The 16,179-nt window shown below is 37.2% G+C and overlaps 2 protein-coding genes across 3 annotated transcripts; one reads left to right on the top strand and one right to left on the bottom strand.

Moving 5' to 3' along the window:
- Positions 1-1,091: 1,091 nt before the first annotated feature.
- LOC129796778 (uncharacterized) lies at positions 1,092-16,179 on the bottom strand. The gene is made up of 3 exons (XM_055838855.1): positions 15,725-16,179; positions 3,537-4,466; positions 1,092-3,088 (listed from the first exon to the last, which is right to left on the bottom strand). The coding sequence occupies exons 1-3, from the start codon at positions 15,725-15,727 to the stop codon at positions 1,835-1,837; spliced, it is 2,187 nt and encodes a 728-aa protein (XP_055694830.1). The 5' UTR covers positions 15,728-16,179; the 3' UTR covers positions 1,092-1,834.
- LOC129796898 (uncharacterized) lies at positions 10,717-16,171 on the top strand. 2 transcript variants are annotated; one of them, XM_055839034.1, is made up of 4 exons: positions 10,717-10,984; positions 11,087-11,138; positions 11,329-11,405; positions 11,484-16,171. In XM_055839034.1, the coding sequence occupies exons 1-4, from the start codon at positions 10,940-10,942 to the stop codon at positions 11,664-11,666; spliced, it is 357 nt and encodes a 118-aa protein (XP_055695009.1). In that variant the 5' UTR covers positions 10,717-10,939; the 3' UTR covers positions 11,667-16,171. The 2 variants fall into 2 exon arrangements, with proteins under 2 accessions (XP_055695009.1, XP_055695008.1); XM_055839033.1 differs by having other exon boundaries at positions 11,326-11,405.

Here is a 16,179-nt window from a genome sequence, read left to right as displayed (position 1 = left end):
TTTCTCTTGGGCCTTTATAGTAATAAAAAGATAAAAATCAAACCCAAAACCTCTTACCTTTGCACGACGCGAGACCTCAAATTCCTCCGCATAACAATTAAAACCTTTCTTCGTGATTTCGTTGAACAGCATTTCCTCTGATGCTTTTGCTGAAGAGTCTCTTCATCTCCCCCATGTCGCTGTTCACCTTAACCTTCTTCAGCACTATGCCCATATTGGATGCTGCTTGTGTGCTGGAGATTTGCGATGAAGTGAATAAGAGGAAAAGGAAACGAGTGCGCGAAGATGATCACCCTCCGATGCTGCCCCGCGCGCACTGGGCAGCCCATGGGCTTCAGCCGCTCTTCAGAGACTTTCCAAGTGTGCGGAGAAAAAGTCGGCGGGCTGGGTAAAAATGCAAGATGGAAAGAATTTCGGACAACTTTCTTTCGGCTGATGTCATTATCAGGTTTCCAGGTCAATGTGTCACCATTCGAGATGATGCACAGCATCTCTCTGCGGCTGGACGGTGTGCGGACTCACAGTTGGGCTCTGGGTGGCCAACACTTTGTCTATTATTACTAAAAAATGCTTTTGCAGGGTCTTTCGTCATTTAGCGGGGGCCACACCACGATTTCCACACACACACACACACACACACCAGAGACACCTCCGTGGGAGAATTTGGCCATCTCACGGTGTTGGCGGATTAAATTTTAAGACGATCACGAGTCTTTTTTTTCTCACGCACGGCAGCTCCCAGAGGAATTACAATGCATATGGCCAAAATGCTGAGTTATTTTTTTTCGGACCAAGATCATAATCCGAATCCCCCGCAAAAGAATGTGCGCATGTTTGGAGGCCATGGTGTGGTGTTGAAGACGAAGAAGAAGAAAAAAAGACCTCCACCACCAATCTGCAACCTCCTTCCCATTCATAATCGCTCCGTCTTTTTATCGTTGTCATATTAAATTGAAGAGATTGTCTTTCACAGAGCACACCGCTTAAAAGTGAGACGCTCGTTAAACGCTCACTTCCCACCGTTTAACAATGCGCGTGGCCATTGAGAGAGAACCCCATCGCAATGGGTTTTGTGAATGATGGTAACATAATTTTTACACATTACAAAAAAATAAATATACTTTATTGAAATTAATTGTTCCCTCTGCGGAAATTTATTCCATTCCAGAGGCCCGTTTACAAGCATATTTATAACATACTACACGCATAGAGTGGGCCCAACATCGGGCGTTCGCACTATTAAATGTAAAAGACCATATTACAAAAAAAAATGAAAAGCAGTCATTTCAGAGTGATTCCCAGCCAGAAAATATCCCTCGAGTAGCTTTGCAAGTGGCGCAACTCTGCCCCGCGGACCGTCCAAGATGGTGGTATTTTGAGCAGACTCAGAGAAGCTAAACCCTGCTCTGAAATCATGAGGCCTTAACCGTTTACTTCATGCAAGATTCTACATTTCTTTTCCTGTTTAGCTCTGATTCTTTTATTAAAGAAGTCTGCTGAAAATACTTAAGTTAATTCTTAGAATCCCAAGCAAAAACCTTTGATTTTCATTGCAAAAACCAAGAAGTTCGGTTGCAGGTCAAGATCAGAGAACAGACTTAGCAGCAGGCTTCAAAATACCTGCATCTTGGACGGCTAGCGAATTTTACCCCCTTTAGTTTTCCCTCCCGCATTCTCATGGTGTTTTTCATGTGGACTAAATATGGCAGCACTAGAGACTGAAGTTCCTGTGCATCAACATCTACCTCAAGCGAGTTATATCCACATTATCTGGTGCACTTAAATAACTTACTCTTAACACACACACTCTAGAGTCTACTAGGAAATTTTCACACTATCGGGATTCTTCATTCGGTGCTGGTTCCGCCAGAGCTTCCTGTCCTTCTGGACTTCGTACAAAAACAGCCACATCGTCGTGATTACTATGTATGTCCTGTGTTACTTGCTGATTCTGGCCATTTGGTTGCTCAATGGCCGATAGGATAGACTGCAGTAGACCCTGCGACAGTAGCTGCTGATGTGGAGCATCAATTCCATTTGCATCACCCCCAGCTAGTGGATCAGCTGCCTGGAATTGCAGCTGATACGTTCCAAGGGCTCCCTGAACTGGGATTGTTATACTTTGAGACTTCTGTGCAGAGATCACATCCAATCCCGTCAAGCCTGATACCTCAGCTTTTGTTTTCTCCTCTTCAGATGGTTCGGCTTTTGAATCGGAATTTTGTTGTCCTGCTGGAACAGCGGCTGATCTAACTTCTGTATCGTAGGCAAGAGAATCTCCACCACCGGAGTGGAATGCTGGACCGAAATCTGGAACCCCGTAGACTGCATGTGGTTGATGTCCAGTTGGAACATCAGCAATGCCTCCTCCAGATACATCATAGCCTCCTGAATGACCTTCTTCAGCTGTTGGTTGTACTGTACCAGATGGTGGTGGTCCATAACTATCCTGCAACACTTGTGGTCCATGCCCACAGTCATGACCTCCTCTGCCCTCTCCAGGGAAACCGTTGAAGTTGTGTTGACTCAAGAAAGGCCTCTGGGAGTTCTCAAGGGGCAATGTGTTGAGACCATGCGGGGGAGCTGGAAGTTCACTTGGTGGCGGTAGGTAGACTCCTCCTCCATGTCCACCATGGTGTGGTTTTACGCCAAAGTTATCAAGATGCTGCACATTGTGCCCAATTGACTCAAGAAGTCCCTGAGGGACTGGAGCACGGAATGGTATTGGGCGTTTTGGTGCTGATCCAGGTACTGGCCATGGTTTAAGATTTCCACTCACAGTCCCATGCTGTATGGCTAGGCCGGCGTAAGTGCCTCCCGGAGGAACTCCATAAACCCCACTTGGTGGCATCAGACCAGCCGGAGGAAGTTTGTAGGATTGCTTAGGGAAGGAGAATGCTGGAGGTCCGTAGGACGTTGAGATCTGATGACCTCCATGAGATCCACCATGGGAGCCGAATGAACCTCCATGGCTTACGTGTGAAATGGCAATTGGTCCACCATGATGCGATGGTGGTCCGTAGGAAGTTGAAATTGAAACTGGGGGTGGTGGTGGTCCGTAGCTATCTCCAATATGGTTATTGGAAAGCTAGAATTTCGAATTAAAAATAAAGGATTTTGTTGAACTTTATTCTTAAATGTCTAATTTGAAAAAAAATTAGTTCATTAAGTTTGGATGTTTAATTAATAGATTTAGATTTTTTTGATTAGTAGTACCGGATGGTTTGATCAGTTTTTGAGAAGTTTTAAATTCTGAATGATTTATTCATTAAACCAGAAAGAATATCCGAAAGGACAGGATCGTGTGGATTATCATCCGTTAAATTTAATTTTAATTTTCAATTTTTATAATTATTTAAAATAAAAAATTATTTGAAAGAAATCTTTAAATTTTTATTCAGTATATTTAAAAGAAATATTCTGAAAGAACTAGACCAATTCAAAACTTCCTGTAAGATTCTCTTCAAAAAATTAACGGTCAAAACTAAAGGTGAGTTAAGTAGTAGTTAATTTAAAGAAAAAAAACAAGGACCTACCTCAAAGGAATTGCTCTTGATCACACTGATGTCTGCTGCTCCTGAACCGAGTCCAAATCCATTCAGGTCCCCGTGGAATTGAACTGAGGGCTCGGCATGGGGCAACTCTAGTCCACCGATATCACTGTGAATGTGATTCTCAACGGCATGATTACCTTCAGCCGGAGCTGACTGTGGGATACCACTAGCTGGGGGTCCATAGGAGGTTTCAGGTTGAATGGCAGGACCAGGAATGGGTTTCCATCCGTCGCAACGAATTTCAGGTGGAGTAGGTGGGAGGGAACTACTTCCATGGTGATGCCCACCGAAGGATGGACCCGATGGACGGCCTAGGGATGGTGGAGGTCCGTAGGAAGATGAGGGTTTGGGACCAAAACCAATTGATGGTGGGGTAAGGAACTGATTTGAGTGATGGTATGAGCTACTGCCACTGCTGAAGCTCTGATGGCTAAATGATGGCGGGGGTCCGTAGCTGTTTTTAGGGAAGTGCGGCTTCGGTGGTGGTCCATAGACCGGCTTAGCTGCTGAGAAGCCAAGGGAGGATTTAATTTGATCAAAGAAGGAAAAGTCTTGCTGCGGTGCTGAGTGGAAGATTTGCTTGTGATGATGGACAGGCTTGAAAGCTGGCAATGGAGGCCCGTATTCTACTTGGACTTTTGGTGGTCCGTACTTAAGGATGGGCACACCGTATTGCTGGGATGGGAGTGGCGGAGGAATATCAGGTGGAGGTGTTGGATACTTTATGGCAGGTGCATCGGGGACTCCGTAGACGGGAATTGGTAGGCCTAGGCTCTCCCCGGTCGATGGGGGTGGTGCATAGGAATCTAGGAGTGGTGCTTCTCGTCTCTGTGGTTTGTCATTGACAACAGCATACGTTTGCGCCACTAAGCACCCTAAAAGTCCACACCACAGTATCAGCGACTGTTGAATCTGCAAGCAGAAAAAGAATTGTCTCAAAGAAAGCCCCTCATGTGTGGCAATTTGTCTTCAAAATGCAATTCACACTTTCATCTCGTCCACTGCATATTTGCATGCAAAATTAGTGGCTCAATTGTATACAAGTTTTGCTAATTTATTGTGCTAAATTCCCCCAAATATATGTATATGTACATTTCGTGCGCGTGAAAATTTTGCCCTCGAAGAGAAAATTGATGAGGTGCATTTATGAGAAAGCCACACCCATTGTGGCGACAAATTCCCCAGCATACAAATTTCGCATCTGCATTCACTCAAAAATCACGGAACAATGTGGGCAAAAAAGAAGAGACTCTCCGTGAGGTATTTTGTAGCCTGCGGTTTTGCACATTACATACATAGCAATTTGCACGCGCCTCAGAAAAGGTCTGCAAAAGGAGGAATATCGCGGCGGAGACAAAACCCAAATTACAACTTACGGGGCAATGTTTGCATTGCAAAGTAATGCGGAGATGGTCCATTGTTTGGCGGAAATCTCTTCTTCTTCCACCTGTATGTGAGACTTTTTTTTGGGTTAAATATTTGAGACGTGGAGTGAAAGTGCGAGGCGAAATGTGAGAGATTTCTTAATGCCGCGGTGATGCGTAATTGTCGGGCGGTGGTCTTGGTAAATCGCGCTGCATCATGCAGCCGAAGGTCTTCAATCATCCAGTGCTCCGTGCATGATTTACAGCGCACAGAGACAGAGTGTGTGAAAAAAGGTGGCAAAAAGCAAATCTAACATGGTGTGTAGGAAGTTGGTGCGGTTGGAGTTTGCTGCACCACAGTTTGTCTTTTCAATTGAATAACTTATTTGTCTACCACGGAGGTATTCATTTCATCTTATTCAATTGAGATTTATTGAAATTGACAGACACCACACACACCTGTTTCACTTGCTGCTGAAGATGTTTTAACATGCTACTTTTGTTACAAAGTTTGTTATATATAGTGGAGCTTTTTTATCCTTTGAATTCTCATCAGAAAAGAGCTTTTAAAGGATGGGAAATTTATAAACAATTTTTTCGAGGCAGAATTTTATAAGAATATCGAGCTATTTCGAATTGATTTTGACTATGAAACTGAATAGTAATTAATCAAAAATAACCCGGCGCCTCCATTACAATATTCTGATTATTTTGATGGAGGCGCCTGGTAGAAGGATTATTCTATGCAAAAGAAAATACAGATTTTTAAGATTTTTAGGTTTTTTTTTTCATTTAAAAAAGATTTTAAACCATTTCTTTGAAAATGAATTTAAAAAATTATAAATCAAGAATGTAACGGAGGCGCCTGGTAAAAGAAATAATTCGTGGAACAATAAAGATTACAGTGGAGGCGCCGAGTGTTATTCCAACAGGAGCTTAAACTATTATTATTCAAAAAAAAAGAATTTAAGTAAAATTTTTATCAGAAATGAATTAAAGAAATTAAGGAAATTATCAAGATGATTGATGGAGACGCCTGGTGCAGTCAAATAAGTATAATTTTAAGTGTTACCTGCATATGGTTTATTATAATTATTTCGTTATAGGTTTAAAATATTTTTTATCAACTATTAAATTTTTAAATAAATATTCCTTCAACACTCTTTGTTAAAGATAAAAGTAAAGAAAAAAAACAAATATTTTAATAGGTCCGAAACTATATTGCTTAATTGAGAAAATTTAATTAATTATGCAGCACTTTTTATTTACTTTTTAATCAATCTAGTGTATAATTAGTTAAAACATAATGAAAAAATTAATTAAAAATGAATTGAAGTATTTAATTTTCTTAAAATACTCTTCTAGAACAGACGGTTCTTTCCTAATTTTTTCCAGACAGATTTTTAAAATCGTTTAAAATATTTTTTAAATTAATTTTTAATCTGCTTCTTTAAGAATGAATAAAATTCTCCGTATGATGCTTCTCACTTTCATGAAAAATTATCAATCAAGCGGAAAAAAATGATTCATAATTCAGTTTATAACAGGGTGCAGCAGAAGTAGTTCAAGCACGCGGCATTTTAGCATTGATGCAAAAATTTGAGCACGTCCGCGAGTGAATGAGAGAAAATTCAGGCAATTTATGACCTCGAAATTAACACCAAGTCCATTATCATACATTAAGAGTTATTGAATGGCTATGGGGATCCCGCCGATTGCCAGCAGAAGGTATAAATGTTTGAGAAGCAAAATGAGCAGTGGAAACTTTCACCGTCGCCGAGACCACACAAAATGATGAAGATGACATCTTGCCGCAAATGCACTCGGAATGCAGCGCACCGTACTGTGAGGTGATCTGTGTGAGCTGGAGGGCTCCACCGGGTATGGTAATTAGTGAATTTACGCATAGCACAGAGAAGCTTTGCCCCATGGGAACTTTCTTCCGTGTCATGTCCACTCTCCCTGGCGTTGAGAAGTTCTTTTTGTGTTTTTTTCTACTTTGATAAATTTCCACAGATTTATCTCTTTCGGGCCATTGGCCATCTCGACCCCGTAAAGAAGTTGAAGTTAAGAAAAAAAAAGATGTGACGCACCTTTGGAGGTGTTTTGGAGTAAATTGAATGCCGTGTAAAATGGATAAAAATTTATTCATGTGGAAACTTCTTTAGAGCTAGAAGTTGAGTTGAGTGGAGTTCATAAAAAAACTGGGAAGAATACGCGCGGTAAGGCAAAACTCTATGAAAATTATAATAAGTTGCCTATGTAAAATAATTAGATATTTAAGAGAAATTCCGTCATTCAATTAACGAAAACTGCCTCAGAAAATCAGGAAAATCATTTAAAAAATCACTCAAGTTTTCTTGAAATTGTTGAAATTTTTCACACTTAAAGCGTAGTAAGAAATAATAATTTTGATACAAATTACACCGTCAGGGATGAAAAGGTCAATGAATAAATATAATTACCTCAACAAATCAATTAACTCTTCTCTTCAAGAGAAGCTTTTTTAAAGCAAAACTCATTTATTGAAACATCTCACAAAAAAAAGTCAATTAATTTGTCAAGAAAGGCAACAAGAACGAATTCTCCGACAATATAAATGAAAGTGAAGAAAATCGAGCTTCTTTGGCAATCACGGCAATTATTTCAATTTTACTAAATTGCAAAATATTAAACCATTATCTGCACCTCTCCCTCAATTTATTCCATAAAATATTGCTGTGTTAAATTAACCCAAATTTCTTCCGAGTATATAAGTACTTTTTCGGCATTCTCTCCGTTCGAAATTAAAAGTCCATTTTAAAGTGGGAAATTGGAGGTGCTGACTGGACGTTAATTGGATAAAGAATTCGCACAATTCACCAATCTCTCAATTAAGCCGATCTTTTATTTTACCTTCTATACATTTCCGTGAGGCACAGAAGATGGATTTTTTTTTGAAAATGCCGTGCAGTGGCATATAGCTATGCCTGCAGAGGAAGGTGGGTGCACTTGGAAAGCCATTGAGGAAGTGTCGCCGATAAATTCTCGTTAGAAGGGGCCAATGGAGATAGAAAATGAGATCGATTTCGGGCGGCCGTCGAGTGTTAAGTTCAATTAAAATGAATAACAGTGGGGAGATGTCGATGGGAAAGCAATTTGGTGCAAGTTTATTGACCACTGCCGCCAAACCGGACGCTCTGGGCCTATAAATTCACTGCAACCGCGCGCGATGAGGTTTTATTTAAATTGAGGCTGAAATTGAGAGCGACAGATTTTGGCCGCTGGAGTGTTTTTCTTGTCACAGTGCGGGGCTCCGCGGTCTTATGGTGTGTGAGCCCCCCTGTGCCAAAGTGGGTTCCGGATTTCTCAGAGAGGTAATTGAGCCACAAAAAAGCCCATGATTTGCCACAATCGGAAGAGGGCTCTAAATTGTGCACGTCGTGATTTTCTATGTGGCAGCAAAAGAGCATCTTGTTTGCAGGCATTTTTAGCCATCTCCCCCAAAGTGGGTCATCTGCAGACAACCAGCAATAGCTTCTTCTTCGCCTGTGAGGTTTTAGGGCGTCTCACGAGCTCTCTCTCTCTTTGGGGTTTTTTGCCGGTGCACATGCTTTTAATTCCTCCAACACTAATCGGAATTTACTTTTGGTGAAAACCCATTCAATTGTCTTCAGTCGAAGCAAAAAAACTTCCTTCTCCAGATTGGTTTTGCTGTACAAGCACAGGGCTTACAAGACTTCCTCATATATACAAGCTTCAATCGGGGGGCGAACGACTAGCTGATTTTAAGGGAATGCGAAGAATTTTAAGGACAATTTTTAAGCTAATTTTGAAATGAGGAAATAAAAATTTTCTCGAATTCTTCTCAAATGATCAAATATAAATTAATTTTTTACTTTTTGTCCACAAAATTTTATTTAAATTTCTACGGATTCTGGATTTATTTCTGAAGAGTTTCCGAAATTAGACCATCTCATATGGAAAAATCTTGAATTTATACTTCTTACAGAACCGGAGATATTTATTGTTAATTCGAATTTATTGATTTTTATTTTAGTTGAAAAATTATGAAAAATCATTTTTTTCAAGAAGCATCTTGGACAAATATTTTTAAAAAAATACATTTTAATTTTTTTTATCTTAAAAAAAAAAAGAAAAATAAAACACAAAGGATGTTATGCACAATTGTATGTTTGTAAAAAATCTATAAAATGAGAAACGATTGTTATTAATTAATGTTATATTTTTTTTTAAATTGATTTTTTTTCTTTAACCGCGACCTTGTAAGAGGAGGACTCCAACGGAAAATTTTATTTCTTAACGAAAAATAAATAATTGAAAAAAAAATTCCAATAAAAAAATATATAATTAGGGATTTTTCCGAATGCTTTCCTGGGAAAATATCTTTAATTGTTAATTTAGAATTTTCGCAATTTAATAAACTACTTCCATATATTGTACATAATGTCCTTTAGAGGTAAAAATCTCATACATTAGTGCATCAATTTAAAAAAAAAAAAGGTTCATTTTAACAAGAAGTTGCCCACCTCTTAATCAAGATCAACCATGCGGCTTCATTCTCAGTATACCCTGTCGCCGTAACCATTCGTCGGGCCGGCTCAATGAGGCGTGCATTTGCCGTGCAAAAAAAGCATCGAAAGTGGAGAGGCTTTCATTGTTATAATTTTGGCCCGCGGGGGCAAATGGTAAGTGAGTGTGTCATTAATTTTGGCTTTAATTGTAAATAATGACAAGATAGCGATCCCGGTTAAATTTGCGGGCACACAACTTTCCCCGCTCGAGACTCCCGCCTAGCTTTCCCGCCCACACTCACTCCCATGCTCAATCTCAGTGTCAGGGTTTCTGGTTCAATGGCAACGAGACCCGCAAGACGGTGATGGGTGCAAAAAAAAAGATCGCATGGCGATTGCAACCATGTCGATGACTTGTTGGGTAGAAAAGGCTGTATCCGACAACAAAATGTGCGCGACAGAAGGTTTATTGAGTGAGAAAAAGGCACACACACGGAGATTATGCAAAAGATATTATCATAATTTATGCCTAATGACTTTATCACATTCGCAAGCAATAAATTATCACTCCATGGCTTTAGTTTGCCGCGTGGCTGTTATAGTTCGCCCCCTCCCCTCGTATTCACTCAGAGACGTGCCCTACATCAACCCCCCATTATTTTGTCATTGCCATTAATACCACCCGAAAACATACACGCATTATATATATTTTTAGCCATAATAATTATGTACATACATATCTATTTTGGAAATTGGATGTGTGTGGAAAATTGAGCACGCGGTGAAATTTCTTCGATGAATAGAAGCAATTTTTTCTCATAAGCACGTGTCTTTAATCGCCAGCGGATTAATTAAAATCAATGAGGAAAATCACACCAGCTAATAAAAGTTGATGGAACTTGATGGATCTATTAAGGGAATGGCATGAATGTTAGTTCGTTTAATTTGTGGGGTTTGTGAGAAATTTTCTCAGGAAATTTCTTCAAATTTCTTTGGGTGATTTTCCTGAAATTTTCACAGAGAACTAAAGTATAAGAGAGCATAAAGTTTGTAAAGTCGTAGACAAACAGATATTTTTTCTGTTTAATTTTCAATAATTTGTATTTCTTATCATGTGAGTTTTGACAAAATTTCCACCTGTTTTTCAATGGAAGGAAAAGTGTGTTGATAACGCGAACAACGAACTTGAAGATAATCAAACTGAGACTTCGATCGTCACGATTGACAGACACGATTTGCAGTAAATGAATATTGCTGTGAATTCAGTTGTTGAAAAAGGTTATGAGACTTTTGTTCTTGTTTATTTTATTTAATAAAAATATTTGCGTCTATCGCGAAGAAGTTTAAACTTGACAATTTTCACGTGGAGAAGCTTCTTAATATTTATACAAATGTACCATTAAAATGTCAAGAAAATATCAATTTTTCAGCTTTATATAAAGATTATTTCTGTCTTTGAAATCATTCTGTTCCCAGTGAAGAAGACATTAAGTGAAGATTGTGAAAAATGTTGAAATTATCAATTATTTTTGTGATTTTGGCAGCAATTTCGGTAAAGTATTTTATCTGCGTACTTCAATTGGTTCTACTTCCCAAAATTTTCTTCGACTCTTAAGATTTTTCTTTGAATTTTTTTTTATTTTAAATAATACAGAGTGCATCAGTTGCAAATCCTATTGATGTTCAAGTTGGTGCCAATGTACAAGGTGAGTTAAAATAAAATAAATTGTCTAAAGAAATTAAATTTTATCAAGAAGCTTACCTAAAAAAAATCATATTTAAAACATTTCATGAATATTTTAAAGCTCTCAAGTTTTTAAAAATCTTTCAATTTTTAGCTGTGAATTTATTATATTCTAAGATTTTTTTCTTTTTGTTCTTTTCTGGAATAAGTAGTTCCTGAAATTTCCAACGTTCTCCCGAATGATGGCAATGATAAGAAAAATGAGATTGTTCTCTTTCTCAAGGAATTGGTATGACTTTTCAGTCTTTTCCAAAAAAATTTTTTAAGTTTATAATTTTTAAAATTATTTTTTTTCTTTTTTTTTCAGCGTGATCTGATTGATAAGCTCATTGAAACCTTCTCTGCGCCGGGGGACGTAGACGTTGATGCTGTTGTAGGTGACTTGTATAGGGAGACACCTGGACTTCTTGAGAAAATAGATCGTGGAATTTTTGGTGGTTTATTTGGACATCTTGGAATTCTGGGCCATTTCGGTAAATCTGGCAATTAAACTATACAATTTTGATTTCTTCTTTGAGTGTTAAAATTAAATATTAAAGTGCAATTAATCAATTTGACTTCATCACGATTCAATTTCATGAAATGTTCTTAATTACTAAAACTGTTTTAAAAATAATTCTAAATTGGTAATTTTTTTTATTTTCGGTATTTTTCATTTCTAGAAAAAAGAATAGAATGAATTGAAATTGTAAAAAAAACCAATATAAATTGTATATCTTTTTAACGATAAAGTGTTAAAGAATCTTTGAAGCTTTATTTTTTTGAATTTTTCTTTTTTTAAATAAATTCTTGGACTAGTTTACATATAACTTCATTTGTCTTTGAAAGTTTTCTCTTTCGGTGGAATAAAAAACTTGTGCCAAAGTAGCGCCTGAATTGTATTTTGAGATGAAGATTGGCCGATTGAGTGCCTAATGGTGGGTGCTTCTTTTCTCATTGCTTCAGTGAAACGATATGTGCGACAGTTTCAGCACAAATAGGGAAGCATCGCGCGCGGTGTATTTATGCTTGTTAATGGGACCCTCTCTGCATGTTGCTTGGGTTATATTGTTGAGAGAGCACGATATGAATAATTTATGGGGAACGTGCAAAAGGTTTGTTGCTCTCTATAGCAAAGAGAATCTTCTGCCGCAATAGCATGGATCACACGATGTTAACACCAAGATAAGATGTTGCTGTTCCGCGATGCCGATGAAAGAGTGATTCATTTTGCATCACACCTTTTGGCCCAATTTGTGAGGGATTTTCAGCATGAGAACTTTCCCAAGTAGATGTGCCTCAAAATTCCCATTTGAATGCAAAATAAAAAAATTCTGCACGAGGAAATTAACCCAAAAAATGGGAAATTTGCATGCAAAAATGGGGGTGAAAGTGAAATTTCGATGTGCAAAATTTACGATTTTGCACCCGAAATGTCCGCAATTAATTGATTAGTTCCATTTTATTTCAGCAGAGACATCGCCATTCTGGCTGTAAAAGCTCAGAAGATAATTTATGGGAATTATTCATTGAATTACATTTATTCTAATTCACTTGATACATAAGCGTGAGAGAGAAAATACACGCGAAGCTGCTAATAAGACGCGGAATTTAATCATAAATTCACAACTAGCAAAAGCTCTCAGAGCAGACAATTCCGCGCACCGTATCAAAATCCAATCACGCGAATTAACTCTCAAGTCATTTTGTATGTGAATTTTAATCGTGCAGAATTGATCAATTTCTGTTGCTTTGAGCATCAACACAACAACCAGCAAATTGCCAATGAAACAGCCCATTCATAAAACATGAAAGGCCACATTTGCAGCGAAAATTTTCGTTTACAAAGAATAAAATGCCCCGAAAGAAAGCACACGAGCCACCCAATTGCCCTTTGTAGAGTTCAACAATGTACCGAGACACCTCAATAGACCTTTGCATGTTCCCCCATTGTCCGGGAAAGAAATCAATTTTATTACAAAACACAACCCAAAATCATTTGTGATTCAAAAGATTCGGAGAAATTTTTTTTCATTATTTCTTTCCACAAGCCATCGGTCAAAATAAGATCAAGATCAATTCATTAGTGTCATGGGCTCTTGTTGGCACAAAGTTTCCGCTTAATGCTCTGCAGCTTTGTGCGCGCGATCACACTGCCATTGGAGAAGATGGGTAGGGCTTGAACCCAGAGAAGCGGATTAATTCAATTACACCACATGGTGGCGCACAAAAAATGAATTGGAAGATGAATGCGACAGCTTAAAGCAATCAAATAGCCATAAGACTATAAAGTGCACTGAGAGAAAATTTTTTTGACTCACTCACTAAGACTGGCCGAAACGTGCTCATTTTTGGCTTAAAAGATGGAAGATAGTTTGAGACTCAAACATTTCTGCTAAATATCAAATTAAAGTTTTAATCAAATGAATTTCCGTCAGCGATAATTTCGTATAAAAGGTCTAAAAGTTTAGACAAAAATTCAAATTATATTTTAATTTAACAAATTCTTTAGACTTTTAGGTTATTCATCAAGTATTTTTTACAAGTTAGACATGTCTAAAAAGACATTTTTTGTTGTTAATTAGGTGGAACAATTTTCGTCGAAAACGAATATGCATTGCTATGAAGTCCAGATAATTAAATAAGTAAGAGTTAAAGAAAATTAAAGATCATAATAAAAAAAATTAAAAAAAAAAAAAAAACAAACAAAAAAATAATAGAATGTTGTATTTAATTTTTTCGTCTAAAATTTCTCGACGAATTCAACTTTAATTGTTGAAAAATGTAAAGTAAAATATTATTAGCAAATATACTACAATTATTTTGTCCAAACAATTCAATACTATTTTTCAATAAGTTAAGAAAGGAAAACAAACTGGTATAATTTTAGACGACTTTACTAATTTTGAAAGAAAATCATCTCAATTTTTTTTAAACGAATCCTCCATGGATATATCACTGGAAAAATTTTATAATCTCTCTCAAACATTAAACGAAATTTAGACGAGTTCGATTTGCTGATGAAAAATCCATTTCTGTTCAATAATTTCTATCAGTGCACCCAAAGCACAGAAAGGAATTCTTATAAGCAATGATGGTGTCCAACTTTCTTCTTACTGCTCGATGTTTTTGCACCTTCCGAAAAATCGCTTAATTGATTTCCTCACTGGGTGAGGAGATTTCAATTGAGGTGAGAGATTTTTACGACAAGAAGACAAGAGTGGTGTGTGGAAGAGAAGAAAAAAAAGAACGACCAGTACTAAAATTTAAATGTTCTCCGCCCGAAAAAAAAGGGAGCTTTCGTTTATTGTGGGCTTGTCAGAAGTGGAAGCGGAATGTAAGAAAAGACGACCTCTTGTCTTTTATTTTTTACGCTCTCGATGGCTTCTTTTTATCATCTCGATAATATTGTAGGAGAACAACAAAACAAAAAAAATTCCAAAGCGTTTGGTGTGGAAAAAAACACAAAGTTCCCATGGAGTGGGCACGGAAATAAAAGATGCACCACACAATTACTTTCATTATTCCTTCTCTTTGCTCTCTTGGAATGAAATTAAATTGAAATTACGTTCACTTGAATGAAATGGAAACTGCGGTGGTTTTTTTTACATGTGGTTTCATTGCACTTTTCAGCACAATCACTGCGCGCGATTTGGGATGGTCTACTCGAGTGAGTTTTGTTCTTGGTCTCGTTTGGATGGATTCTCTCTCCGTTTGCAGCTGATGGGGCTTTTCAGTGGGAAAGTAAAGTGAACTCGGTACAAGCTGATTGGATTTCTCTAAATTCAACTTCTTAAATTACATTTAAATTAATGAGAAAAAATACTTTTTGTGATTTTCTTTTAAACTGAAAATACGTTTCGGAAATTTTTGTATCCTTTTTCAGGTAGTAAAATTTTTTTAGCTGTGATTCTTTCGATTTTTAATCATAAAAGGCGTAGAATCGGAAGAAATATTTGAAATCCTAGAATTGTCTGTTATCAACAAATTCATTAAAAAATAAATCAAATTTAAATCTCTTTAAAAAAAATAAGCTTTACTCAACGAAGCACAGTTTCTGTATAATGTATAATTAAATAATTAAATAATTTTATAATTAAAAGTATTTAAAAATAAAAAAATTAAAATGATAAGAAAATTAAATGCGTATTATTACTGGAGAATTGTTTTTGCTCACAAAAGACGTTATGCACGGTTACTATTACAATTTAGACAATGCTTTTAGAACAAAACATTTAATGTTAGAATTTTTTATTTAAAATAGTCATTAAGAACTTTATACGAATTTTATAAAGTCTTTTCTTTATTCTATCACAATGCTATATTTTAATTTTAAATGAAAACGGCACAACGTCCTTTTGCAAATTAATTTAATTCCACAAGCACTTGCAAAATTTTTCAGGAGAGATTTCCCTTTAAAAATTGAGTGAAAAAAAATACACAAATGTAGCACAAAAAACTGCGGGTCTTCACAATCATCCACAAATCATTCACAATCACGAGCATAGAACCATTACCAAATTAGCAAGAAGCGAAACAGCAAAAGGAGTGTTGAATGAAAATTTGTACCATTTTTTGCTGCAATCGCCGTGCAAAGAATAATCCAGACTGAAGAGTGTTTTCAGGTGTAATCCAAAAAAAAATGTGTTGGGTTGTATGTGCCTCCCAGTGAGTGCGCTAATCGAATTATTTCACACAATTTGCAATTATACGGGCGATGTTGCGAAAAGAAATTTAAAACAAGAAGAAAAAAACAGAACACAAACACTCTTTTTTCTATATTTTTTTCGTATGGCTCTTTACGCGGTAATCAAACCATTTCACACGCACGGAAAAATGTTTGCGGACACCGCCAGTGTGTCTTCCTCGTAACGACTCTCGAGTCCAATTGCGCTCACGATGGTTTGCTTTTTGTATGTTTTTCTTGTATATTTGTATGTCTTTTTTCTTTCTTAAATTGAAACCACTCTCACACCGGAGGAACACCTTTTCTACGTTCCACTTTGGCCGAAGAAATGCCACTC

The sequence above is a fragment of the Lutzomyia longipalpis genome, chromosome 1 (genome assembly GCF_024334085.1).
Source record: "Lutzomyia longipalpis isolate SR_M1_2022 chromosome 1, ASM2433408v1".
In the NCBI taxonomy this organism is placed as follows: Eukaryota; Metazoa; Arthropoda; class Insecta; order Diptera; family Psychodidae; genus Lutzomyia; species Lutzomyia longipalpis.
Note: the sequence above shows the minus strand (reverse complement) of the source record. Positions and strands in the feature narration are given on the sequence as shown.

Bases quoted from the DNA above. Each gene is read 5' to 3' on its own strand.
- LOC129796898 (XM_055839033.1), top strand. From the start codon at position 10,940: ATGTTGAAATTATCAATTATTTTTGTGATTTTGGCAGCAATTTCG. The intron at 10,985-11,086 runs GTAAAGTATTTT...TAAATAATACAG, and splicing joins TGATTTTGGCAGCAATTTCG to AGTGCATCAGTTGCAAATCC. The intron at 11,406-11,483 runs GTATGACTTTTC...TTTTTTTTTCAG, and splicing joins TTCTCTTTCTCAAGGAATTG to CGTGATCTGATTGATAAGCT.
- LOC129796778 (XM_055838855.1), bottom strand. The intron at 3,089-3,536 runs GTAGGTCCTTGT...TCGAAATTCTAG, and splicing joins TCAAGAGCAATTCCTTTGAG to CTTTCCAATAACCATATTGG.